General features: G+C 47.0%; 1 protein-coding gene and 1 non-coding gene across 9 annotated transcripts in view; one reads left to right on the top strand and one right to left on the bottom strand.

Moving 5' to 3' along the window:
- Positions 1 to 26,047, bottom strand: part of LOC140390078 (kyphoscoliosis peptidase-like) — a 930,728-nt gene that overhangs the window by 720,316 nt on the left and 184,365 nt on the right. For 7 of the 8 annotated variants that reach the window (XM_072474955.1, XM_072474961.1, XM_072474960.1 and 4 more), the window contains exon 4: positions 8,160 to 8,201. The exons of the other annotated variant lie outside the window; for it this stretch is intronic. In XM_072474955.1, coding sequence (XP_072331056.1) covers positions 8,160 to 8,201 — 42 coding nt within the window. The remainder of the gene's footprint in view (positions 1 to 8,159; positions 8,202 to 26,047) is intronic. 8 annotated transcript variants of the gene reach the window in all.
- On the top strand, positions 20,164 to 20,357 carry LOC140390929 (U2 spliceosomal RNA). The gene has a single exon (XR_011934962.1). It is a non-coding gene; the product is annotated as a U2 spliceosomal RNA (small nuclear RNA).

The raw sequence follows: 26,047 nt of genomic DNA, 5'->3' as shown, positions 1-26,047 counted from the left end.
CAGGACAAGATTGATGTAGATTATTTCATGAACATTGAAACATTTTTGCCGTTGGTAACTTGCTGCAGAACTGAATGTTGATGCCTGGATGATAAGGTATTTAAAGTTAATGGTTATTATTCAAATCTTTGGTTAAGCTGTCCTCTACTTTCTTTTGGAATTTATCATTTCTGAAGATCAAGGATGATTTTGATCTCTTCTATTCTCTTGCTGCCCTGTGAAGACTGTAAAATGAAAGGAATTGAATCTCATCCCCTGGGCCTGAGGCACATGCTTGACACTAATGATACCGTAATTAATCTGTAATATTTTTTCAACATGAACTTTGCAGCCTGCATTAGACTTTGAAGTGATGAAAGACTCGTGCTTTTTGAACTTATGCTATATCTTTGAATTATATCCTACTTGGTATAAAATGTGTATGAGTCAGCCCTTATTACACCATTTTCGATTGCAGCAACAGGGCATGCTTGAAGTAAAGCTTCAATGGAGTTTGGAGAGGAAACGATTGAATAATTTCTTGGTTCCAATTTTACTTGCCCTCTGCTGACACTGACCTTGTTGGACTATGCTATCATGGACTCAAGTTCTTCAGCATCTTGCGCAAATTAGTATTTACCCTCCATGAACATCAGAAAGAAAAGAAAGAACTTGCATTTATATCATACCCTCCATGACTTCATGACATTCCCGAATGGTTCCTAGACAACGGCATACCTCTTTGGCATGCAGTCATTGTAGCAATGATGGGAAATGCAGTCAAAATTAGACCACATTACAGACAGGGGAGGAAAAATAAATTGAAACCCCTAAATTATCCTCCCTTACAATCCGTAAACAGTTAATTTTTGAAAAGGTCAATTTAAAAGTAGACTTTCACGGATTTAAATAAAGTGGATTTATTTATTGATCCACTCACCCCCAAAAATCTAAACATCACATCAAACACACGTGAAAAATACAGTTGAAGAAGAAAGCGGCACGGTAGCACAGTGGTTAACACTGTTGCTTCATAGCTCCAGGGTTCCAAGTTCGACTCCCGGTTTGGGTCACTGTCTGTGCGGAGTCTGCACGTTCTCCCCGTATCTGCGTGGGTTTCCTCCGGGTGCTCTGGTTTCGTCCCAGAGTCCAAAGATGTACAGGTTAGGTCGATTGGTCACGCTAAATTGCCTTTAGTGTCCATAAATATTAGTTGGGGTTACTGGGTTACGGGGATAGGGTACACAGTTGAAGTCGCCCCCCCATGATTAGTCGGTGCGTCGCTATGTCAGGGATTTCTGACATGGTCTTCTTGATGAAGCTCGTGTCGTCCCAGTTGGGTGTGTACACGTTAACTAGTACTACCGGTGCCCCATCCCCATACCGCTGACCATGATGTACCGTCCCCCTGGGTCCGTAACCATCGCCCTAAACATCGTCCTCTTGCTGATCAGTATTGCCACCCCACGGCCCTCGTCCCATAGCAGTAGACTTTCACGGGTTTAAATAAAGTGGATTATTTATTGATCCACTCACCCCAAAAAATCTAAACATCACATCAAACACACGTGAAAAATACAGTTGAAGAAGAAAGTGGCACGGTAGCCGCTTTGTCCCATTCAGCCCTTTCTTACCCGCAGTCGGTCCTGCTCTCTCAGGTGTCTCTTGGAGGAAGATTATGTCGGCCCTCATATTTCTTAGGTGGGTGAGGACTCTGAATCTTTTCACTGGGCCGTTGAGTCCCCTTACGTTCCAGGTAACTATCCTGGTGGGGGGCTTCTGTCCCCTCACTCCTGTGGGATTAACCATACTTACCTGGTGGACGTGCCCCTGCCCTCCGGGGTTTCCCTTTGCTGGGGGGCCGTCTAGGATGGCCACTGTCACTGCTCTCTCCATGCGGTAGGGTCCCTGCGCTCCGGGGTTTCATTTTGTCCAGGGGGCACCCGACATGGCCGCCCACTGTGCGTCCACCACCCAGGTAGTCCCCTGCACTCTGGGGTCTCCCTTCGCCCAGAGACTGTACTGGGTGGGTGCTTACAGCGATTCCTTGTTCTGAGCCCTTGGTTGTGGCACTTTGTAGCCCTATTGCTATTCCTTTTCTAGCCTTGTTTGTCCCTCCTTTCCTGTGTTCCCTCCCACCCCCCTCCGATCTCTCCCTCCCTGTTCCCCCCGCCCGGTCCATTCCTTTCCCCCCCTTTTTTCTCTCTCTCCTGTACACCCCTCCTTTGTCCCTCTTCCCCCTGTTCCTATCCCCGTTTGCTCTCCCGCCTCTGTTGAGTGGTCCCTCCCCCCTGCTTGGCGCCTTCCCCCCTGTTGGGGGCGCGCTGTGGCCCTGCTCTGTTGCATGTTCGCGGCGCTAACTTTCCTGCTAGTATGGTGGCCCCCTCTCGGGAGTTACTGTCTCGCTTCTCCCCTGCCCGGCCTCTGCGGTTTTCTGCCCGCTCTTTCCCTATCCTACCCTGCACTCCTCTTGCTTGGTCTCCCTTCTCCGCTACTCTCGTTCCCTCGTGCTGAGGCCTGGTCTCCCACCTGAAGCGGTCCCTCGGGCAGTGGTTTGTCTTTTGTTCAGGGCGCACACGCCGTGGCGGGGGGGCCTGGCATTGCCTCACCCCTTTCCACCCCCCCCTCGGCGTGTTGTTGCCCCTTGCCAGGGACCCCTCATTTCTACCCTCGCTGTTGGTTTTCCAGCCCGTGTTCCTCGACAAACTTGTTTACTTTGGCGGGGGCTGTGAAGAAGTATTCTCTTTCTTGGTAGGTGACCCAGAGTTTCGCTGGGTACAGCATACCAAAACGCACGTCGTTCTTATGAAGAGCTGCTTTCGCTCTATTAAACTCGGCCCGTCTCCTGGCTAGGTCTGCTCCAATATCCTCGTAAATTCTAATGAAGTGTCCTTCCCATTTGCGGTTCTGTTTTTCCTGGCCCAGTGCAGGATTTTTTCCCTGTCTTGGTACCGGTGCAGTTTAGCTATAACAGCCCTCGGGTGGTCCCCTGCCTTGGGCTTCGGGCGCAGCGACCGGTGTGCTCTGTCCATTTCTGGTGGGTTGGGGGAGGTTTTCCTCCCCACTAAGTGGCCCAGCATCTCGGCCACGTATGCCGTGCGGTTTCTACCCTCGATCCCCTCTGGTAGGCCCATTGTCCTGACATTTTGCCTTCTCGAGCGGTAGATAAGTCCCCAGGGCCTGATGGGATCTACCCCAGAATACTGAAGGAGGCTGGAGAGGAAATTGCTAAGAAATTGACAGAAATCTTTGGATCCTCACTGTCTTCAGGTGATGTCCCGGAGGACTCGAGAATAACCAATGTTGTTCCTCTGTTTAAGAAGGGTAGCAAGGATAATCCAGGGAACTACAGGCCGGTGAGCCTTACTTCAGTGGTAGGGAAATTACTGGAGAGAATTCTTAGAGACAGGATCTACTCCCATTTGGAAGCAAATGGACATATTAGTGAGACGCAGCATGGTTTTGTGAAGGGGAAGTCATGTCTCACTAACTTTTTTCGAGGAGGTCACAAAGATGATTGATGCAGGTAGGGCAGTGGGTGTTGTCTGTATGGACTTCAGTAAGGCCTTTGACAAGGTCCCTCATGGTAGACTAGTACAAAAGGTGAAGTCACACGGGATCAGGGGTGAGCTGGCAAGGTGGATACAGAACTGGCTAGGTCATAGAAGGCAGAGAGTAGCAATGGAAGGATGCTTTTCTAATTGAAGGGCTGTGACCAGTGGTGTTCCGCAGGGATCAGTGCTGGGACCTTTGCTGTTTGTAGTATATATAAATGATTTGGAGGAAAATGTAACTGGTCTAATTAGTAAGTTTGCAGACGACAAAAAGGTTAGTGGAATTGCGGATAGCGCTGAGGACTGTCAGAGGATACAGCAGGATTTAGATTGTTTGGAGACTTGGGCAGAGAGATGGCAGATGGAGTTTAATCCAGACAAATGTGAGGTAATGCATTTTGGAAGGCCTAATGCAGGTAGGGAATATACAGTGAATGGTAGAACCCTCAAGAGTATTGAAAGTCAGAGAGATCTAGGTGTACAGGTCCACAGGTCACTGAAAGGGGCAACACAGGTGGAGAAGGTAGTCAAGAAGGCATAAGGCATGCTTGCCTTCATTGGCCGGGGCATTGAGTATAAGAATTGGCAAGTCATGTTGCAGCTGTATAGAACCTTAGTTAGGCCACACTTGGAGTGTAGTGTTCAGTTCTGGTCACCACACTACCAGAAGGATGTGGAGGCTTTAGAGAGGGTGCAGAAGAGATTTACCAGAATGTTGCCTGGTATGGAGGGCATTAACTATGAGGAGCGGTTGAATGAACTTGGTTTGTTCTCACTGGAACAACGGAGGTTGAGGGGTGACCTGATAGAGGTCTACAAAATTATGAGGGGCATAGACAGAGTGGATAGTCAGAGGCTTTTCCCCAGGGTAGAGGGGTCAATTACTAGGGGGCATAGGTTTAAGGTGAGAGGGGCAAGGTTTAGAGTAGATGTACGAGGCAAGTTTTTTCCACAGAGGGTAATGGGTGCCTGGAACTCTCTACCGGAGGAGATGGTGGAAGCAGGGACGATAGTGACATTTAAAGGGCATCTTGACAAATACATAAATAGGATGGGAATAGAGGGATATGGACCCAGGAAGTGTAGAAGATTGTGGTTTAGTCGGGCAGCATGGTCGGCACGGGTTGGAGGGCCGAAGGGTCTGTTCCTGTGGTGTACATTTCTTTGTTGTTTGTTTGTTCTTTGTTTTCCTGATCATCCATTCTGCCCTTCAGGCTCCCCTGTGTTGTGCCCAGTGTTGCCACCTCCTTCTCCAGTGCCGTGATCCGGTCGCTCATGTCAGTCGTGGCTTTTTCCAGCTCCTTGATGGTCGTGTCTTGGGCTTCCAGTTTCTACTCTTGGGCTTCCAGTTTCTCCTCTGCTCTGCCCAGGGCCTGCTGCACCTCCGCCAGGGCCTTGGCCTTTGCTGCCTGCCCTGCGGCTTCTATGTCTGCACTGTCCTCTGTCTTGTTTTCCTGCTGATGTTCCCTCAGCGTCTCGGCAAAGGCTGCCTTCCAATTCCAGTTCCCCCCTGGCCCAGGGAGAAAATGCTCCTGTCTGTCGAGTTCTTTATGTTGCGGCGAACCTTCCGTTCCGCCGCTTCGTGCGCTGATTAGCTCGTCTGAACGGGCTCGCCGATTGCCCCGTCTGCTTTTGGTGCCCTTTCTCCCTCTGCTTTGGCTCCCTTCTGGCATTTCAAAAAAAAATTCTTCTCCCTTTTTCCCCCCCCTTTTCCACCCCTTTTTCTTTTCCCTCCCTTCTCTCCTTTCACACTTTTTTTTAATAAAACACTTTTGAAGAAATTTTTTTTTTTGAAAGAGAAAACATTTCTTTCTCTTTAAAAGTTTTCTTTTCAAAGTTTTTTTTTGAAAAAAGGGAAGTTTTTTTTTCCCTCACTCACCCAGGGTCGAGAGAGAGAGAGGTTTCTGGTTGGGCCGGGTGTCCCTCTTTGTTCCGCCACCTGTCTTGTGGTGGTCGCCGTTGGTGGTGGGAGGGGGGGTGTGTCGGTCCTTGCTGCTGGCTCGCTCCCCGCTTTGGTCCGGGCCGCCGCTCGTCCTGCCCGCGTTCTGCTGCCGTGCGTGGGTGGAGGGGGAGGGGCGGATCGCTCCGCTCCCGAGCACCCAGGTCTCCTGCTTTAATTCGCTTTGGAGCCCGGGTTTTTCTTCGTCCCCACTCTCTTGTTGCGGGGGGCCCAAACAGCGGAATTTGCACGCTTGGGTGCAAGTTCTCGGCGAGCAGCGGGACACAACTTTGTTCCCCCCCCCCCAGGAGCTCCTCCAACCGCGACCGCTCTCTTCCCCCGCCAGAAGCCAACATCTTCCCAAATTGACAGAAAACAGTTCCTTCAGCGTAAATGGGGAAGTAGAATTTCCTGAAGTGCGTGTTCAATGAGCTCCAGAGGATTTATAAGTGGTTGGTTATGAAGCAGGTTAGGAGAGAGGGAACCCGCCTGAAATGATGCGCTTGCAGGGACCTCCATCGTGAACATAAAGGCATTATTAACAAGTCATGTAGAGCAGCAGAATGTTTGGAGATAATTCTAAAATACCTCTGCTAGGGGAACTCCTCCCCCTGTGGTGGTTCCCCACTATGAATTCCGATTGGTCACCTAGTTCAGATGATCCTTATTCTACTGTGTTGCCCTTAAAGGGACCATCAGCATGCCTCCAGAATTGAGAGATTCTCAAACACTGAATGCCAGTGATGGTGGATGAAATGTGGGGAATATGTGAAATGGTCCATTTTAGCAGGAAAAATGTAAAAAAGAAACGTATTATCTAAATGATGACAGTTTGCAGACCTTTGTGATTCAGGGGATCCGTGTGTGCATGAATCACAAAAGGCTAGTCTACAGGTACAGAAATTAAGTTGCAAAGCATTTAAAATCCTGAATGGAATTGACAGGGTGGATATGGAGAGAATGTTTCCTCTTGTTGAAGAATCTCGAACCAGGGGGTCACTGTTTAAAAACATGGAGTTGTTCGTTTGAGACAGAGATGAGGAGAATTTTTTTCTGCCCGAGGATTGTGACTTTCTGGAAATTTCTTCCTCAAACGGCAGTGAAAGCAGAATCTTTGAATATTTTTAAGGCAGATCTTGATAGATTCTTGATTAACAAGAGGGTGAAAAGTTATTGGGGGTCGGTAGGAACGTGGGGTTCAGGTTACAATCAGATCAGCCAATGATCTTACTGAGTGCGGAGCATGTTTGAAGGGCTGAGTGGTCTACTGCTGCTCCTAATTCATATGTTCATCTGTATGTTTGTGATAACATTGTGGGAGGACCCAGTCTAGAGCACATCCATGGCATTATTGGGTATTTTACTGCCAAGGGCGGCACAGCAAAATGGAGAAATGCATTTTTGTCGTGGCTTTAATGAGTCAGGTATATTCTCATCCATTGACACGGAACTCTCATAGGTGTTGCCTGGGTAAAGGACCAGAGAGGGTGCAGAATATACTGAGAGTGGAAAGTGAACAATAATAGTCTTTATTGGTGTCACAAGTCGGCTTAAATTAATACTGAATTACATTACAATGTAAATCCTCCAGTCGCCACACTCCAGCGCCTTGTTCGGGTAGAATTCAGGGAGAATTCAGAACATCCAATTCATCTAATAAGCACGTCTTTTGTGCAGACATGGGGAGAACGTGCAACCTCCGCACAGACAGTGACCCAAGCCTAAATTGAACCCGTGAAGCAACAGTGCTGACCACTGTGCCAACGTGCCACCTAACCAATGACATCAGGAGGATGAGTGATGAAGTTCGGCAGACAAAGTTTCAGAAGCGAGTGAGCAAGTTAAAAAACAGGTCCTTCAAGGTAATAAACTTTTGATTACGCCCAGTGCTAATGGTCAATGAGTATAGGAATAGTATAATCAAGCAGGTTAACATGTGGGTGGAGAAAGGGTGCTACTAATTGCTCTGGAACATCCTGAAAGTGGAAAATGTGCGATATAAATGCAAGTCAAGGCAGCACGGTAGCACAGTGGTTAGCACCATTGCTTCACAGCTCCAGGGTCCCAGGTTCGATTCCTGGCTAGGGTCACTGTCTGTGTGGAGTTTGCACATTCTCCCTCTGTCTGCGTGGGTTTCCTCCGGGTGCTCCAGTTTCCTCCCACAAGTCCCGAAAGAAGTGCTGTGAGGTGAATTGGATATTCTCCCTCATGCAGCCGAACAGGCGCCAGAATGTGGCGACTAGGGGCTTTTCAAAGTAACTTCATTGCAGTGTTAATGGAAGCCTATTTGTGACAATAAAGATTATTAATATTATTATTAAGTCTTTTTTCTCCCTCCTCTACTGAAGGCACAGATTGTGCATGGAATTCGTTGGTCACAAAAAGTCTTCATTCAAGTGATGCTTGCTGATATATGAGTCCAGATAGTGAGTGTTAGGGTGCCTTTGGCTACGTTCATTTTCACGAAGCAGCTTAAACGGAGGTAAACTATTGGGAACGAGCAGGAAAATTGTCTAAAATCTTGCTTCCAGCCAGGGACAGTTGTTTTAGTTGAGGTCAGCTAACAGAACACAGACCAGGTAACATGAAGCCATTTGACCTGAATGACCAATTACATACGGACAGCCCGGGAGAGGTAATTGAATGCATTCTACATTGCTTTTCCTCAATGAAAGAATGCTTCTTACCATTGTCTTCTTCACTTGTTGAGCGGTCTGTTTCAGGGAATTCTGCAAAAACATTCAGTGACATCTTTACAATCAAGTAAACAATCCAGTTTTGAGCAATTTTCTTCCAGAGGTATGGATTTTTATAGTTGGATTGATTAACAAGAATATTCCCAACCTTAGGCCAAGATTTTTACTCCCAGGGAGGGAGAACCTTTGGCTCCATGAACCCAGACTTTAAAAATCGCTGCCCGAACACTCCGGACGGGAGGGTGGGGCAGCCACCATGTTTTGGTGGGCGACCCTGTGGAGGATGGCAGTGTGCCAAAAATTTTAAAAAGAATAAAGCATAAAACATTACTCCAGCCCTCACCTCCTCATCCCCCACACACTCCCCATGTCCCGTCCATACCAACTCCAACCCTGCACCCACCCCCACTGCCCCTCATACCCACCTTGCCAAGGCATGCCCTTAAAATGACCCCTCATACCACCATGCCAAGAAATGTCCCCACCCACCCACTATGGGCCCTCCGTTACAATCTATTTCCCTCTGCATAATCACATGCCCTTTATAGCCCCTGTGCACATCTATCGCCAATTCCTGCGAACCAATGTCCCTCATCCTTTCCCTTAGATCTAACATGCCAACTCACACATTGACCATTATGGACAGACGTCAGGACCCGTGACAAGGTGAGATAAAATAAAGTTATTTAGAATAAAGTTCTATGTGTCTGTTACAGACATTATTATATTGAAAAAGCACTTTCATTCATAACAATCCATCCCTTCAACTAAGAGATTGACATTATTGCAACTAAATAAAGTCTTATAAAAACAAATATTTAATTCAAGAGCTCAAACCTTTAAAACAACAAACATTGGGTGTATAGTCCCACATCAAAGGGTCTATAACCACTTGTAGCTGTCAGTCAAACTGTGAAATGGCTGGCCCCCTCCCGTACTAATGGGCAATTGTGAAATCAATCATGCAGCAGTAATCCAGTCGTGGAAGCCCCTCAGGCACATGTCAACTGATAGAATACAATAACAAACAATCATTTATTATGCCAGATATTTTCATCCAAAGATATAAAGGGCAAGACTTTTAAATGCCTTGACAGTGCCCTTTGACAGACCCTCTTTGCAGGTGCTTTTGACAGTTCTTTTTGAAAGGTCCTGTCTGCAAGCTGAGTGCTGTCTTAGCTCAATGAGAGAGCTTTTCTGGAGATGGGTGATGTGGTGATATGCATCACTGTAAATACACAAGGGGTTAATGCAGATACACTAGGGCACTGTAAATACACAAGGGGTTAATATAAATACACTGGAACTAACTAAACACTAGAAGGAGCACCAGAGACATCATGACACATAGACATTCAACCAATAGGCCAGTAAGATAGGACACGACCAATGGGCAGTCAAGACACACACAGAGGTGACACTACCACAAGGGGGCTACCCATATCAAAGGACAGGGAACACATGCTGTTTCTCTTTCCGTAAGCGACACTCAGAGACACAGGGGCAGGTCAGGAAGCATCACACCCACCGTACAGATGAGAGCAGACTGGTTAGTTAGATCGAGTTACTATAGTAAGATTAGCAGGAGAGTCGAACCCAAGTATTAACTGTTCAATAAATGTGTTAAATCTATCTATGAACCTTCCTTTGTCAGAGCATACATCAAGGAAGCAGCTTATGCTACATGAAGAAGCATAACACAACAGGTGAAAACTGGGAGTTAGGTGGAAATGGGAGAAGGAGAAACTGGCAGTTGAGAATGCAAGGGAGAGAAGTGACTGGTAAATCTCCAGGGGCTGAGTCGGAGACCTGTTAAATTTGACTCTATCTGGCAAGTAACAGTGACTGGTAAGTAGTTTTTCTTTTCATTTATCTATTTTGTTTTTTGGGGGGCATTGTAGTTGCATACGTTACCCTCCAGGTTAAGACACGGCAGGAGATCCCAGACCCATATCATGCTCCTCATGTGCGATGTGGGAGTTCAGGGACACGTCCACTGTCCCTTGCACCTTCACATGCAAGAGGTGTGTCCAGCTGCAGCTCCTGTTAGACCGCTTGATGCTCTGGAGCTGCGGATGGACTCACTTTGGAGCATCCACGATGCTGAGGAAGTCGTGGATAGCACGTTTAGTGAGTTGGTTACACCGCAGATAAAGAGCACTGAGGGAGATAGGGAATGTGTGACCATAGGCAGAGGAAAAGTAGGAAGGCAGTGCAGGGGTTTGTTGTAGACATCTCCCTCCAAATGAGGAATACCATTTTGGATACTGTTGGGGAGATGGCTCACTCAGATTTTTGGGACATTAGAACTGGTTCTGGGAGAGTTGGGACCATTACAAATCGGTCGGTCTATACCTGGGCAGGACTGGAACCAATGTCCTCAGAGTGTTGTTTGCCAGCATTGTTGGGGAGAGTTTAAATGAATGTGGCAGGGGATGGGAACCAATGCAGGAAGTCAGAGAGTAAGTAAGAGGGGATAGAAACAAAAGCCAGTAAGGAGAAAAGTGGAAGGCAGAGAAACAGATTGAACTGCATTTATTTCAATGCAAGAGGCCCACCAGGCAAGGTAGATGGACTCAGTGAATGGATAGGTACATGGGACTGGGATTGGGATATTATAGCTATTACTGAAACATGGCTAAAGGAGGGGCAGGATTGGCAGCTCAATGTTCCGGGGTACAGATGCTGTAGGAAAGATAGACCAGGAGATAGGAGGGGTGGGGAGTTGCAGTTCTGATTAGGGACAACATCATGGCAGTACAGAGAGAGGATATATCTAAGGGTTCACCCACTGAGTCTATATGAGTTGAACTGAAAAATAAGACGGGTGAGATCACTTTGATAGGACTGTACTATAGGCCCCCAAATAGTCAGCAGGATATCGAGAAGCAAGTATACAAGGAGATTACAGATAGCTGCCAGAAAAACAGGGTGGTAACTTTAACTTTCCCAACATTAACTGGGACAGCCATAGCACTACGGTTTTGGATGGAGAGTAATTTGTCGAGTGTATTAGAGGAAGAATTCCTCATTCAATATGTGATTGGCCCGCCTAGAGAGGGGGAAAAACTTGACCTCCTCTTGGGGAATAAGGAAGGGCAGGTGACGGAAGTGTTAGTGAGGGATCACTTTGGGACCAGTGACCATAATTCCATGAGTTTTAACATAGCTATGGAGAATGATTGTTCTGGCCCAAAAGTTAAAATTCTGAATTGGGGAAAGGCAAATTTTGATGGTGTTAGGTGGGAACTTTCAAAAGTTGATTGGGGGAGCCTGTTTGCAGGGAAGGGGCCAGCTAGAAGTGGGAGTCTTTCAGAAGGGTGTTAATTAGGGTTCAGGGTGAGCACATTCCTCTTAGAGTGAAGGGTAATACTGGTAGAAGGAGGGAACCCTGGATAACCCGGGATATTGAGACCATGGTCAAAAGGAAGAAGGAGGCACATGACATGCATAGGCAGCTGGGATCAAGTGGACCCCTTGAAGAGTATAGGGCTTGTCGGAGTAGAGTTAAGAGAGAAATCGGGAGGGCAAAAAGGGGACATGAGATTGTCTTGGCAGATAAGGCAAAGGAAAATCCAAAGAGCGTTTACAGATACATAAAGGGCAAAAGAGAGACAAAGGAGGGTGTTGAAGTCAGATTTAGAAAGAAGGTTTTAAGACAAAAATACCCACTGGCATAGGATGCCTGTATAAGTGGCAATTTGTAGAAATAGGTTGTGTACAAACAATGCGTGTGATTTTACAACCTAATAATTACAAATATCAGAAAGGACAGACACACAATTAAAAAGACGCTACTCAAAATGGCTGTTAGCTGACTTGACAATATTAAAGACACAAAATAGCTTTTAGCTGAATTAGCCACATTCCTGAACAACCATTAGCTGGGTGAGTTGCAAACTGGTATAAATAATGGGCTGGATTCTCCGCAGCCACGCGCCAAAATCGGGTTTGGCGTGGGGACGGAGAATCGAAGTTCCCGACCGAATCGGGCCCGGCACTGTTCCAGTGACAAGGCCCCGATGAAGTGCACTTCCACGAATTACGCCGCGCAGCTGGGGGGCCATTGCCAGAGGCCCGCCCAGCAATACTCCGCTCCCAGCAGGCTGAGTTCCCGACAACGTGGTTCTAACCACGTATGGCCAGTGCGTGGCGGCTGCGGACTCAGTCCCCGGCCTGAGACTGAGCATTGGAGGGGGGCCTTATGGGCAGCCGGGGCAGGGATCAGGCCAGAAGGATCCTTGGGCGCCCGGCCGATCGGAGGGGCCTAGTTTGTTAGTCTGTGGTCCGAGTCCACCATGGCGCTCGGCATGGCCGCTGGAGGCCGCCGCCGTGCGCATGCGCGGACTTGGAACTGGAAGTGCAGGGGCCCGTATCCGCAGCCAAAGCTGCGTGAATTACTCTGGGTCCCTGCCAGCCCCCGAAGGTAAGCAAATCGGGATTTTTTTTTTACTAAGAAACCCGGGACTCTGCGTTTTTACGCCGGTGTAGGGACATTTCCCCATTTTCGGGGAATCCAGCCCAACATCATTCAATTACAGACAGCAGAGATAGTCAGGGAGACAATGATGACTGATATTAAGGCATTGAATGGGAAACAGACATGGGGGAATCTAGGGAGTTTTTTTTACCAGCAAGTGATATTGGCTCCACAGGACATGGAGCATTGCTCATCCTCGCAGGCTCAAGGTCTCCAGGTGCAGGCAGAGAAAATAACTTTAACAGTTAGTATGAGTGACTTCTTCATGAAGTCAGGGGCTGCTAAGGTACCAACCCACTTTACGTAATGTCAAATTTAATTGGATATATAACTAATGTATGTAATCTATAACCAATATTATTGGACAAGGTCCAGCCGAAATGGGCTGTGTAGCTGTTTAGAAAAATGGGTGTTTTATTTTGTTCGATGGAGAAACGGTCAGGTTCTTTAACAGACGCCATTTCTCCGCAGGCGAAATAAACCAGCCCTGAGCATTGAGCGATTTCTTTGAGATGCTCTCGCGCGAACAGATGGGGAAGATAAACAATGTGTGGATCCACAAGGGATGGGAGAGGTCCTAAATGAATATTTCTCATCAGTATTTACTGTTGAGAAAGGCACAAATGTGAGCAAAATTGGGGAAATAAAAAATGATGTCTTGAGGAGTGGGCATATTACAGAGAAGGAGGTGCTGGAGGAAGTAAAGCGGATCAAGATAAATAAATCCCCGGGACCTGATGAAATGTATCCCAGGACGCTGTGGGAGGCTAGGGAGGATATTGCCGGCCCCCTAGCTGAGACATTTGAATCATTGACAACCATAGGAGAGGGACCTGAAGATTGGAGGGTAGCAAATGTCGTGCCCTTGTTTAAGAAGGGCTGTAGGGATAAGCCTGGGAACTACAGACTTCTGTAGTGGGTAAATTGGTAGAAGGTATTCTGAGGGACAGGATCTACAGGCATTTAGAGAGGCAAAAACTAATTCCGGAAAGGCAGCATGGCTTTGTAAGAGGAAAGTCATGCCTCACGAATTTGATTGACTTTTTTGAAGGGGTAACCAAGAAGGTTGATGAGATCAGTGCGGTCGACGTTGTCTACATGGACTTTAGCAAGGCCTTTGACAAGGTACCGCATGGTAGGTTGTTGCAAAAGGTTAAATCTCACGGCATCCAGGACGAGGTAGCCAATTGAATACAAAATTGGCTTGGCGACCAAAGTCTTGGTGGTTGCGGAGGGTTGTTTTTCAAACTGGAGGCCTGTGACCAGCGTTGTGCCTCAGGGATCGGTGCTGGGTCCACTGTTATTTAATATATAATATAAATATATATAAAAATCATTTGGATGAGAATGTAGGAGGCATGGTTGGTAAGTCTGCAGATGACACCAAGATTGGTGGCAGAGTGGATAGTGAAGAAGGTTATATAAAATTGCAAAGGATTTTGAACAATTCGGCCGATGAATGGCAGATGGAGTTTAATTTGGATAAATGTGAGGTGATGCATTTTGGTATATCAAATCAGGGCAGGAACTACTCAGTTAATGATAGGGAAAGTTACAGAACAAAGAGATCCAGGAATACAGGTTCATAGCTCCTTGAAGGTGGAGTCGCAGGTGGACAGGGTGGTGAAGAAGGCATTCAGCATGCTAGGTTTTATTGGTCAGAACATTGAATACAGGAGGTGGGACGTCTTGTTGAAGCTGTACAAGACATTGGTAAGACCACACTTGGAATACTGTGTTCAGTTCTGGTCATCCTTTGAGAGGAAGTGTATTGTTAAACTAGAAAGAGTGCAGAAGAGATTTACGAGGATGCGACCAGGACTTGATGGCCTGAGTTATAAGGATTGGCTGGATAGGCTTTTACCCCTGGAGCGAACAATGCAGAAGGAGGCCATTCAGTCCATCAAATTTGCACGGGCCCTTGGAAAGGGCACCCTAATTAAGGCGACACCTCCACCCTATTCCCAAAACCCAGTAACCCCACACTTTTTTGGACACTAAGGGCAATTTATCATAACCAATCCACCTAACCTGCACATCTTTGGACTGTGGGAAGAAACCGGAGCACCCGGAGGAAATCCACGCAGACACGGGGAGAACGTGCAAACTCCGCACAGACAGTGACCCATGCCGGAATCGAACCTGAGACCCTGGTGCCGTGAAGTAACTGTGCTAACCACTGTGCTACTGTGCCACCCAATGTGGGCATGTGGGATTAGCTTAGTGATACAAACTGGATGGCATCGACAAGCTAGGTCGAAGGGCCTGTTTCCATGCTGTAAACATCTATGACTCTATGTCTGTTAACAGTTCCAATGAACTTGACAGTTGAGGAGTTATGTCCATGTTATAAATATTTATGCCTACTTTTTAACAATTGCAATTTTAACAAAAGGGGTGGGGTTACTGGGATAGGTTGGGGGTGTCGGTTTAAGGAGGGTTCTCTTTTCAGGTGCAGTGCAGACTCGATGGGCCAAATGGCCTCCTTCTGCACTTCAGATTCTATGAATTGCAAAGGACACCTTGCCTCCCTGAAAAGAGTCCCTGGATGAGATCCAAAGGTGTACTTGCCATTCCTCCTGAGTAGCCTGGCTAAAAACAAATCCAGCAAGTTCAGACCTGCTCTTTTAACCTGCCCATTTCAGTTCTCACAACCCAAGATCCAGCAGAGGGCAGTAGAGCGGAGCTGTTGAGCTGTTGTGGGGGAAATCCAGTCGGAGTGAGGACAGAGTGACTGCTGGGTAAGTAGTAAAGATTTAAATTGTTTGCGCAGGCCCATAACAGCTGATTGCTGTTTTCGTGTGGGGCGCAGTGGTTGCTGGTTAAGTGTTTTATTTTTACTTGTATTTAAGTTGGGCAGTTTCTAAACCCTAGACATGACACTTGTAGTGTCCCCCACCCTTCCACCTCCTTTAACCGATGGGGTAGAGTGAATAACAGGTAAGCTCTTTCTTTCTTTTTTTTATCTAGAGGGGATGGCAGGGAAGGTAGTGCAATGTTCCTACTGCAGAATGTTTGAGATGAGGGACGCCATCAGTGTCCCTGCTGATTTCATCTGTGGGAAGTGCACCCATCTCCAGCTCCTCAGAAACCGCGTTAGGGAACTGGAGCTGGAGCTGGATGAAATTCGGATCATTCGGGAGGCAGAGGTGGTTATAGATAGAAGCTTCAGGGATGTAGTTACTCCGAAGAATAAAGATAGATGGGTGACTATCTTTGAGTGAGAGGGGTTGGGAGGAAGGAGTCAGTACAGGAATCCCCTGTGGTCGTTCCCCTTAGTAACAAGTATGCCGCTTTGGATAGAGTTGGGGGGGGTGGGGGGGGGATGGACTTACCAAGGGTAAGCCATGGGGTACAGGTCTCTGGCACAGAGTCTGTCCCTGTTGCTCAGAAGGGAAGGGGGGAGAGGAGTAGAGCATTAGTCATTGGAGACTCCATAGTTAGGGGGATAGATATGAGATCCTGTGGGAACGAGAGAGACTCGCGGTTGGTATGTTGCCTCCCAGGTGCCAGGGTCCATGATGTCTCGGATCGTGTTTTGGGGATTCTTAAGGGGGAGGGGGAGCAGCCCCAAGTCGTGGTCCACATAGGTACCAACGACATCGGTCGGAAAAGGGATAGGGATAAGGTAGGAATTCAGGGAGCTAGGGTGGAAACTTAGATCTAGGATAAACAGAGTTATTATCTCTGGGTTGTTACCCGTGCCACGTGATAGCGAGATGAGGAATAGGGAGAGAGAGGAATTGAACACGTGGCTAAAGGGATGGTGCAGGAGGGAGGGTTTCAGATTTCTGGATAATTGGGGCTCATTCTTGGGTCGGTGGGACCTCTACAAACGGGATGGTCTACACCTGGACCAGAGGGGTACCAATATCCTAGGGGGGAAATTTGCTAATGCTCTTCGGGAGGGTTTAAACTAGCTCAGCAGGGGATTGGGAACCTGAATTGTAGCTCCAGTATACAGGAGGTTGAGAGTAGTGAGGTCATGAGTAAGGTTTCAAAGTTGCAGGAGTGTACCGGCAGGCAGGAAGATGGTTTAAAGTGTGTCTTCTTCAATGTCAGGAGCATCCGGAATAAGGTGGGTGAACATGCGGCATGGGTTGGTACCTGGGACTCCGATGTTGTGGCATTTCGGAGACAAGGATAGAGCAGGGACAGGAATGTTTGTTGCAGGTGCCGGGGTTTAGTTATTTCAGTAAGCTCAGGGAAGGTGGTAAAAGAGGGGGAGGGGTGGCATTGTTAGTCAAGGACAGTATTACGGTGGCAGAAAGGACGTTTGATGAGGACTTGTCTACTGAGATAGTATAGGCTGAGGTTAGAAACAGGAAAGGAGAGGTCACCCTGTTAGGGGTTTTCTATAGGCCTCTGAAAAGTTCCAGAGATGTAGAGGAAAGGATTGCAAAGATACTTCTGGATAGGAGTGAAAGCAACAGGGTAGTTGTTATGGGGGACTTTAACTTTCCAAATATTGACTGGAAACGCTATAGTTTGAGTACTTTAGATTGGTCCGTTTTTGTCCACTGTGTACAGGAGGGTTTCCTGACACAGTATGTAGATAGGCCAACGAGAGATGAGGCCATATTGGATTTGGTACTGGGTAATGAACCAGGACAGTTGTTAGATTTGGAGGCACTTTGGTGATAGTGACCACAAGTCGATTATGTTTACTTTAGTGATGGAAAGGAATAGGTATATACCGCAGGGCAAGAGTTATATCTGGGGGAAAGGCAATTATGATGCGATGAGGCAAGACTTCGGATGCATTGGACAGAGAAGAAAACTGCAGGGGATGGGCACAATGGAAATGTGGAGCTTGTTCAAGGAACAGCTACTGCGTGTCCTTGCAAAGTATGTGCCTGTCAGGCAGGGAGGAAGTGGTCGAGCAAGGGAACCGTGGTTTACTAAAGCAGTCGAATCACTTGTCAAGAGGAAGAAGGAGGCTGATGTAAAGATGAGACATGAAGGTTTAGTTAGGGCGCTCGAGAGTTACAAGTTAGCTAGGAAGGACCTAAAGAGAGAGCTAAGAAGAGCCAGGAGGGGACATGAGAAGTCTTTGGCAGGTAGGATCAAGGATAACCCTAAAGCTTTCTATATATCTGCCAGGAATAAAAAAATGACTAGGGTCAGAGTAGGGCCAGTCAAGGACAGTAGTGGGAAGTTGTACGGGGAGTCCGAGGAGATAGGAGAGGTGCTAAATGAATATTTTTAGTCAGTATTCACACAGGAAAAAGACAATGTTGTCGAGGAGAATACTGAGGTTCAGGCTACTAGACTAGAAGGGCTTGAGGTTCATAAGGAGGAGGTGTTAGCAATTCTGGAAAGTGTGAAAATAGATAAGTCACCTGGGCCGGATGGGATTTATCCTAGGATTCTCAGGGAAGCAAGGGTGGAGATTGCAGAGCCTGTGGCTTTGATCTTTAAGTCATCTGTGTCGACAGGAATAGTGCCAGAAGACTGGAGGATAGCAAATGTTGTCCCCTTGTTCAAGAAGGGGAGTAGAGACAACCCCGGTAATTATCGACCAGTGAGCCTTACTTCTGTTGTGGGCAAAATCTTGCAAAGGTTTATAAGAGACAGGATGTATAATCATCTGGAAAGGAATAATTTGATTAGAGATAGTCAACACAGTTTTGTGAAGGGTAGGTCGTGCCTCACAAACCTTATTGAGTTCTTTGAGAAGGTGATCAAGCAGGTGGGTGAGGGTAAAGCAGTTGATGTGGTGTATACGGATTTCAGTAAAGCGTTTGATAAGGTTCCCCCCGGTAGACTACTGCAGAAAATACGGAGGCACGTGATTCAGGGTGATTTAGCAGTTTGGATCAAAAATTGGCTCGCTGGAAGAAGACGGAGGGTGGTGGTTGATGGGAAATGTTCAGACTGGAGTCCAGTTACTAGTGGTGTACCACAAGGATCTGTTTTGGGGTCACTGCTGTTTGTAATTTTTATAAATGACCTGGAGGAGGGCGTAGAAGGATGGGTGAGTAAATTTGCAGATGACACTAAAGTCGGTGGAGTTGTGGACAGTGCGGAAGGATGTTACAAGTTACAGAGGGACATAGATAAGCTGCAGCGCTGGGCTGAGAGGTGGCAAATGGAGTTTAATGCAGAAAAGTGTGAGGTGATTCATTTTGGAAGGAATAACAGGAAGACAGAGTACTGGGCTAATGGTAAGATTCTTGGTAATGTGGATGAGCAGAGAGATCTCGGTGTCCATGTACATAGATCCCTGAAAGTTGCCGCCCAGGTTGAGAGGGTTGTTAAGAAGGCATACGGTGTGTTAGCTTTTATTGGTAGAGGGATTGAGTTTCGGAGCCATGAAGTCATGTTGCAGCTGTGCAAAACTCTGGAGCGGCCGCATTTGGAGTATTGCGTACAATCTGGTCGCCGCATTATAGGAAGGATGTGGAAGCATTGGAAAGGGTGCAGAGGAGATTTACCAGAATGTTGCATGGTATGGAGGGAAGATCTAATGAGGGAAGGGTGAGGGTCTTGGGGCTGTTTTCGTTAGAGAGAAGGATAAGAGGTGACTTAATCGAGGCATACAAGATGATCAGAGGATTAGCTAGGGTGGACAGTGAAAGTCTTTTTCCTCGGCTGGTAATGTCTAGCACGAGGGGACATAGCTTTAAATTGAGGGAAGATAGATATAGGACAGATGTCAGAGGTAGGTTCTTTACTCAGAGAGTAGTAAGTGCGTGGAATGCCCTGCCTGCAACAGTAGTGGACTCGCCAACACTAAGGGCATTCAAATGGTCATTGGATAGACATATGGACGATAAGGGAATAGTGCAGATGGGCTTTAGAGTGGTTTCACAGGTCGGCGCAACATCGAGGGCCGAAGGGCCTGTACTGCGTTGTAATGTTCTATGTTCTATGTTCTAAGACGACCAAATTCCCGCTTCCAGTGGAGGCGGTTGGTGATTTAAATGGCTGGCTGCCTCAGTAAGCTGCGCATGTGCAAAACATACCCGACCCCCCCCCCCCCCCCACCCCAACAACCCCCAACCCCCACCCACTCCAACCCCCCGCATTTGGGGACTGCCAGCAATTTTCAGCATGTCGGAAGAGCTCTGCGCCGTGGTGAGATTCTGGGCCTTATTTTCAAATGTTTTCATCACCTCGCCCTTACGACTGTAACTGTTCCCTCTGTGCAACTCCGATTTTAATTGTTCCACGACCAGTGCCTTCCAGCTGACTATGTCCTGGGCGCTGGAACTCCCTCCCCATCACCTCTCCTCCACCTCCCTCACTTTGCTTCTTGAACAGGCTGCTTAAAACCTAACGTTCTCTCCCACATTTTCAGTCACCTGTTGTAATATCTAATTATGCAGCTCGGTGTAAATGTTTTTCTGGTGATATCCCTGTTGAGGCTTCTTGAGATGTTTTACACCTTTTAAAAATTCTATCTAAAAGCAACTTGTGATAATTGAAAATCGGAGAAAAATAATTCCTCTGAAATAAGCAGCATGACCATTGTCACCATGACTGTCACGTATTTTAACAATCCACACTTCTATCGCTTCTCGGCCTTTTGGCTAAGATCAAGTGTCTGTAGATTGAGCCTTTGGTTCAGATCTGGTATGTCCCTCTTGTGGGGACCATGAATTGGATTCAATTTGAATTAGTTTTTTGGAGCAGGCGAGGAGCTGGATTAGGGGTTCGCCCCTGACCCACACTCTGAGCCCTGGCTTGGTAACTCAGAAAAGGAAAAAAAAATTTATTTAATCCGCACTTCTCAAAGCTCACATACTAAAAAAAACGTGTTCCATAAGCCTGAGTGGAGGATCACTCCCACTCATAAATGAGGAATTTAAATATTCAGTCAGAAAGCAGAGTAAATACCGGGAAATACTCTCCATAGAGTCAATCTTTTCTGAAGTCTGGTGACCAGAACTGGATGAAATACTCTGGTTTGTGTCTAATCAGAGAGTTTTAAATTTCAAAATATCTTAACTGCTTTAATGTTCAATGCCCCTATTTGTGAACAGTAAGAAGTCTTACAACACCAGGTTCAAGTCCAACAGGTTTGTTTTGAATCACTACCTTTCGGAGCACTGCTCCTTCCTACCTTGAAGAGTGACATCACAGCAAAGCAGTGACCTGATTGGCTGGTAAGGAAAGTGCTCCAATTAGCAGCTGGGAGAAATATAACTCTTCGTGTGTTGGTAAGTATTGTGATTGGTAAGTAAAACAAAATCTTTATTCCTTTCACTTATTCATCATTTGATATTATATTTGTAATCAGATAAGGTAAAGTGTAAAAATGGCAGGAGATCCCAGACCTGTGTTATGCTCCTCGTGCTCAATGTGGAAGTTCAGGGACACAGCCGATGCCCCTGACTCCTTCATGTGCGCGAAGTGTGTCCAGCTACAGCTCCTGTTAGACCGCATGACGGCTCTGGAGCTGCGGATGGACTCACTTTGGAGCATCCGCGATGCTGCGGAGGTCGTGGATAGCACATATAGTGAGTTGGTCACACCGCAGATTAGGATTGGTGAGGGAGACAGGGAATGGGTGGCAAAAAGGCAGAGAAAGAGCAGGAAGGCAGTGTAGGTGTCCCCTGCGGTCATCTCCCTCCAAAACAGGTATACCGTTTTGGATACTGTTGGGGGAGATGACTCACCATGGGAAGGCAGTAGTAGCCAGGCTCATGGCACCGTGGCTGGCTCTGCTGCACAGAAGGGCGGGAAAAAGACTGGCAGGGCTACAGGCATAGGGGATTCAATCGTAAGGGGAGTAGACAGGCGTTTCTGTGGTCGAAAACGAGACTCCCGAATGGTATGTTGCCTCCCGGGTGCACGGGTCAGGGATGTCTCAGATCGGCTGCAGGACATACTGAAGGGGGATGGTGAACAGCCAGTTGTCGTGGTGCATATATGCACCAACGATATAGGTAAACAACGGGATGAGGTCCTACAATCAGAATTTAGGGAGTTAGGAGATAAGTTAAAAAGTAGGACATCAAAAGTAGTAATCTCAGGATTGCTACCAGTGCCACGAGACAGTCAGAGTAGAAATTCAAGAATAGTCACAATGAATACGTGGTTTGAGAGATAGAACATAGAACGATACAGCGCAGTACAGGCCCTTCGGCCCTCGATGTTGCACTGAAACAAAAGCCATCTAACCTACACTATGCCATTATCATCCATATGCTTATCCAATAAACTTTTAAATGCCCTCAATGTTGGCGAGTTCACTACTGTTGGCGGTAGGGCATTCCAAGGCCTCACCACTCTTTGCGTAAAGAACCTACCACTGACCTCTGTCCTATATCTATTACCCCTCAGTTTAAAGCTATGTCCTCTCGTGCCAGCCATTTCCATCCGCGGGAGAAGGCTCTCACTGTCCACCCTATCTAACCCCCTGATCATTTTGTATGCCTCTATTAAGTCTCCTCTTAACCTTCTTCTCTCCAACGAAAACAACCTCAAGTCCAACAGCCTTTCCTCATAAGATTTTCCCTCCATACCAGGCAACATCCTGGTAAATCTCCTCTGCACCTGCTCCAAAGCCTCCACGTCCTTCCTTAATGCAGTGACCAGAACTGTACGCAATACTCCAAATGCGGCCGTACCAGAGTTTTGTACAGCTGCAACATGACCTCCTGACTCCGGAACTCAATCCCTCTACCAATAAAGGCCAACACTCCATAGGCCTTCTTCACAACCCTATCAACCTGGGTGGCAACTTTCAGGGATCTATGTACATGGACACCTAGATCCCTCTGCTCATCCACACTTCCAAGAACTTGACCATTAGCCAAATATTCCGCATTCCTGTTATTCCTTCCAAAGTGAATCACCTCACACTTCTCTACATTAAACTCCATTTGCCACCTCTCAGCCCAGCTCTGCAGCTTATCTATGTCCCTCTGTAACCTGCTACATCCTTTCTCACTGTCGACAACACCACCGACTTTAGTGTCGTCTGCAAATTTACTCACCCACCCTTCTGCGCCTTCCTCTAGGTCATTGATAAAAATGACAAACAGCAAACGCCCCAGAACAGATCCTTGTGGTACGCCACTTGTAACTGAACTCCATTCTGAACATTTCCCATCAACCACCACCCTCTGTCTTCTTTCAGCTAGCCAATTTCTGATCCATATCTCTAAATCACCCTCAATCCCCAGCCTCCGTATTTTCTGCAATAGCCTACCGTGGGGAACCTTATCAAATGCTTTACTGAAATCCATATACACCACATCAACTGCTCTACCCTCGTCTACCTGTTCAGTCACCTTCTCAAAGAACTCGATAAGGTTTGTGAGGCATGACCAACCCTTTACAAAGCCATGCTGACTATCCCTGATCATATTATTCCTATCTAGATGATTATAAATCTTGTCTCTTATAATCCCCTCCAAGACTTTACCCACTACAGACGTGAGGCTCACCGGTCTATAGTTGCCGGGGTGCAGGAGGGAAGGGTTCAGATTTTTGGGACATTGGAACAGGTTCTGGGGGTGGTGGGAACATTACAAATCGGATGGTCTACACCTGGGCAGGACTGGAACCAATGTCCTAGGGGGTGCTTTTGCTAACACTGTTGGGGAGGTTTTAAACTAATATGGCAGGGGGATGGGAACCAGATTAGGAAGTTAGAGGTCAGTAAAGAGGCAGCAACTAAAGCCAGTAAGGTACTAGATAATAAACTCATTGTGACTAAAGGGAAGAGTAGACAGGGAAGAGATGATGAACGCAAAGGCACAGTTGGTCTGAGGTGCATTTGTTTCGATGCGAGAAGTGTAGCAGGTAAGGCAGATGAACGTAGGGCTTGGATTAGTACCTGGGAATATGATGTTATTGGTGTTACTGAGACTTGGTTGAGGGAAGGGCAAGACTGGCAACTAAATATCCCACGGTATAGATGCTTCAGGAGGGATAGAGAGGGAGGTAAAAGGGCTGGAGGAGTTGCATTACTCGTCAGAGATGATATCACAGTTGTGATTAATGATGGCACGATGGAGGATTCGAGCACTGAGGCAATATGGGTAGAGCTAAGAAATAGGAAGGATGCAGTAACATTGTTGGGACTTTACTACAGGCCTTCCAAAAGCGAGCGTGAAGTAGAGGTACAAATATGTAGACAGATTATAGAAAAATGTAGGCACAATAGGGTAGTCGTAATGGGAGATTTTAATTTCCCAACATTGAATGGGACTCATGTAGTGTTGGAGCCGTAGATGGAGCAGAATTTGTAAGGAGCATCCAGGAGAGTTTTTTAGAGCAGTATGTAAATAGTCCAACTCGGGAAGGGGCTATACTGGACCTGGTATTGGGGAATGATCCCGGCCAGGTGACTGACGTTTCAGTTGACGATTACTTTGGGACTAGCGATCACAATTCCGTAAGTTGTAGAATACTCATAGACAAAGACGAGAGTATTGGGGAAAGACCAAGTATAACCAAATTCAGCAGGAGCTAGGGAATGTGGATTGGGATCAGCTGTTTCAGGGTAAATCCACATTTGAAATGTGGGAGTCTTTTAAGGAAAGGTTGATTAGAGTGCAGGACAGACATGTCCCTGTGAAAATGAGGGATAGAAATGGCAAGATTAGGGAACCATGGATGACGGGTGGAATTGTGAGGCTAGCTAAGATGAAAAAGGAAGAATACAAAAGGAAGCCTATGGGGCAGCACGGTAGCATTGTGGCTAGCACAATTGCTTCACAGCTCCAGGGTCCCAGGTTCGATTCCAGCTTGGGTCACTGTCTATGCGGGGTCTGCACACCCTCCCCGTGTGTGCGTGGGGTTCCTCCGGGTGCTCCGGTTTCCTCCCACAGTCCAAAGATGTGCAGGTTAGGTGGATTGGCCATGATAAATTGCCCTTAGTGTCCAAAATTGCCCTTAGTGTTGGGTGGGATTACTGGGTTAGGGTGGAGGTGTTGACCTTGGGTAGGGTGCTTTTTCCAAGAGCCGGTGCAGACTCGATGGGCCAAATGGCCTCCTTCTGCACTGTAAATTCTATGATAAGATCTAGGCGACTTAAAACTGATGAAGCTTTGGAGGAATATCGGGAAAGTAGGGCAAATCTCAAACGTGCAATAAAGAGAGTGAAAAGGGCTCATGAAATACCTTGGGCTATCAGCGTTAAGGAAAATCCCAAAGCCTCTTATTTGTATATAAGGAGCAAGAGGGTAACTAGAGAAAGGATTGGCCCACTCAAAGACAAAAGAGGGAATTTTTGCGTGGAGTCAGAGGAAATGGGTGAGATTCTTAATGAGTACTTTGCATCGGTATTCACCAAGGAGAGGACATGACGGATGTTGAGGCTAGGGATGGATGTTTAAATACTCTAAGTCAAGTCGGCATAAGGAAGGGAGAAGTTTTGGTTATTCTAAAAGGCATTAAGGTGGACAAGTCCCCAGGTCCGGATGATCTATCCCAGGTTACTGAGGGAAGCAAGGGGCGAAATAGCTGGGGCCTTAACAGATATCTTTGCAGCATCCTTGAGCACTGGTGAGGTGCCGGAGGACTGGAGAATTGCTAATGTTGTCCCTTTATTTAAAAAGGGTAGCAGGGATAATCCAGGGAATTATAGACCTGTGAGCTTGACGTCAGTGGTAGGCAAACTGTTGGATAAGATACTGAGGGATAGGATCTATTCACATTTGGAAGAAAATAGACTTATCAGTGATAGGCAGCATGGTTTTGTGCAGGGAAGGTCATGTCTTACAAACCTGATAGAATTCTTTGAGGAAGTGACTGAGTTAATTGATGAGGGAAGGGCTGTAGATCTCATATACATGGACTTCAGTGAGGCATTTGATCAAGTTTCCTATGGCAGGTTGATGGAAAAAGTGAAGTCGTATGGGGTTCGGGGTGTACTAGCTAGATGGATAAAGAACTGGCTGGGCAACAGGAGACAGAGAGTAGTGGTGGAAGGGAGTGTCTCAAAATGGAGAAAGGTGACTAGTGGTTTTCAGCAGGGATCCGTGCTCGGACCACTGTTTGTGATATACATAAATGTTCTGGACGAAGGTATAGGTGGTCTGATTAGCAAGTTTGCAGATGATACTAAGATTGGTGGAGTTGCAGATAGCGAGGAGGATAGTCAGAGAATACAGCAAAATATAGAAAGATTGGAGAGTTGGGCAGAGAAATGGCAGATGGAGTTCAATCCAGGCAAATGCGAGGTGATGCATTTTGGAAGATCTAATTCAAGAGCGGACTATACGGTCAATGGAAGAGTCCTGGGGAAAATTGATGTACAGAGCGACCTGGGAGTTCAGGTCCATTGTACGCTGAAGGTGGCAACGCAGGTCGATAGAGTGGTCAAGAAGGTATACAGCATGCTTGCCTTCATCAGACGGGGTTTTGAATACAAGAGTCGGCGGGTCATGTTACAGTTGTATAGGACTTTGGTTAGGCCTCATTTGGAATACTGCGTGCA

Source organism: Scyliorhinus torazame, chromosome 14 (genome assembly GCF_047496885.1).
Source record: "Scyliorhinus torazame isolate Kashiwa2021f chromosome 14, sScyTor2.1, whole genome shotgun sequence".
NCBI classification, from domain to species: domain Eukaryota; kingdom Metazoa; phylum Chordata; class Chondrichthyes; order Carcharhiniformes; family Scyliorhinidae; genus Scyliorhinus; species Scyliorhinus torazame.
Note: the sequence above shows the minus strand (reverse complement) of the source record. Positions and strands in the feature narration are given on the sequence as shown.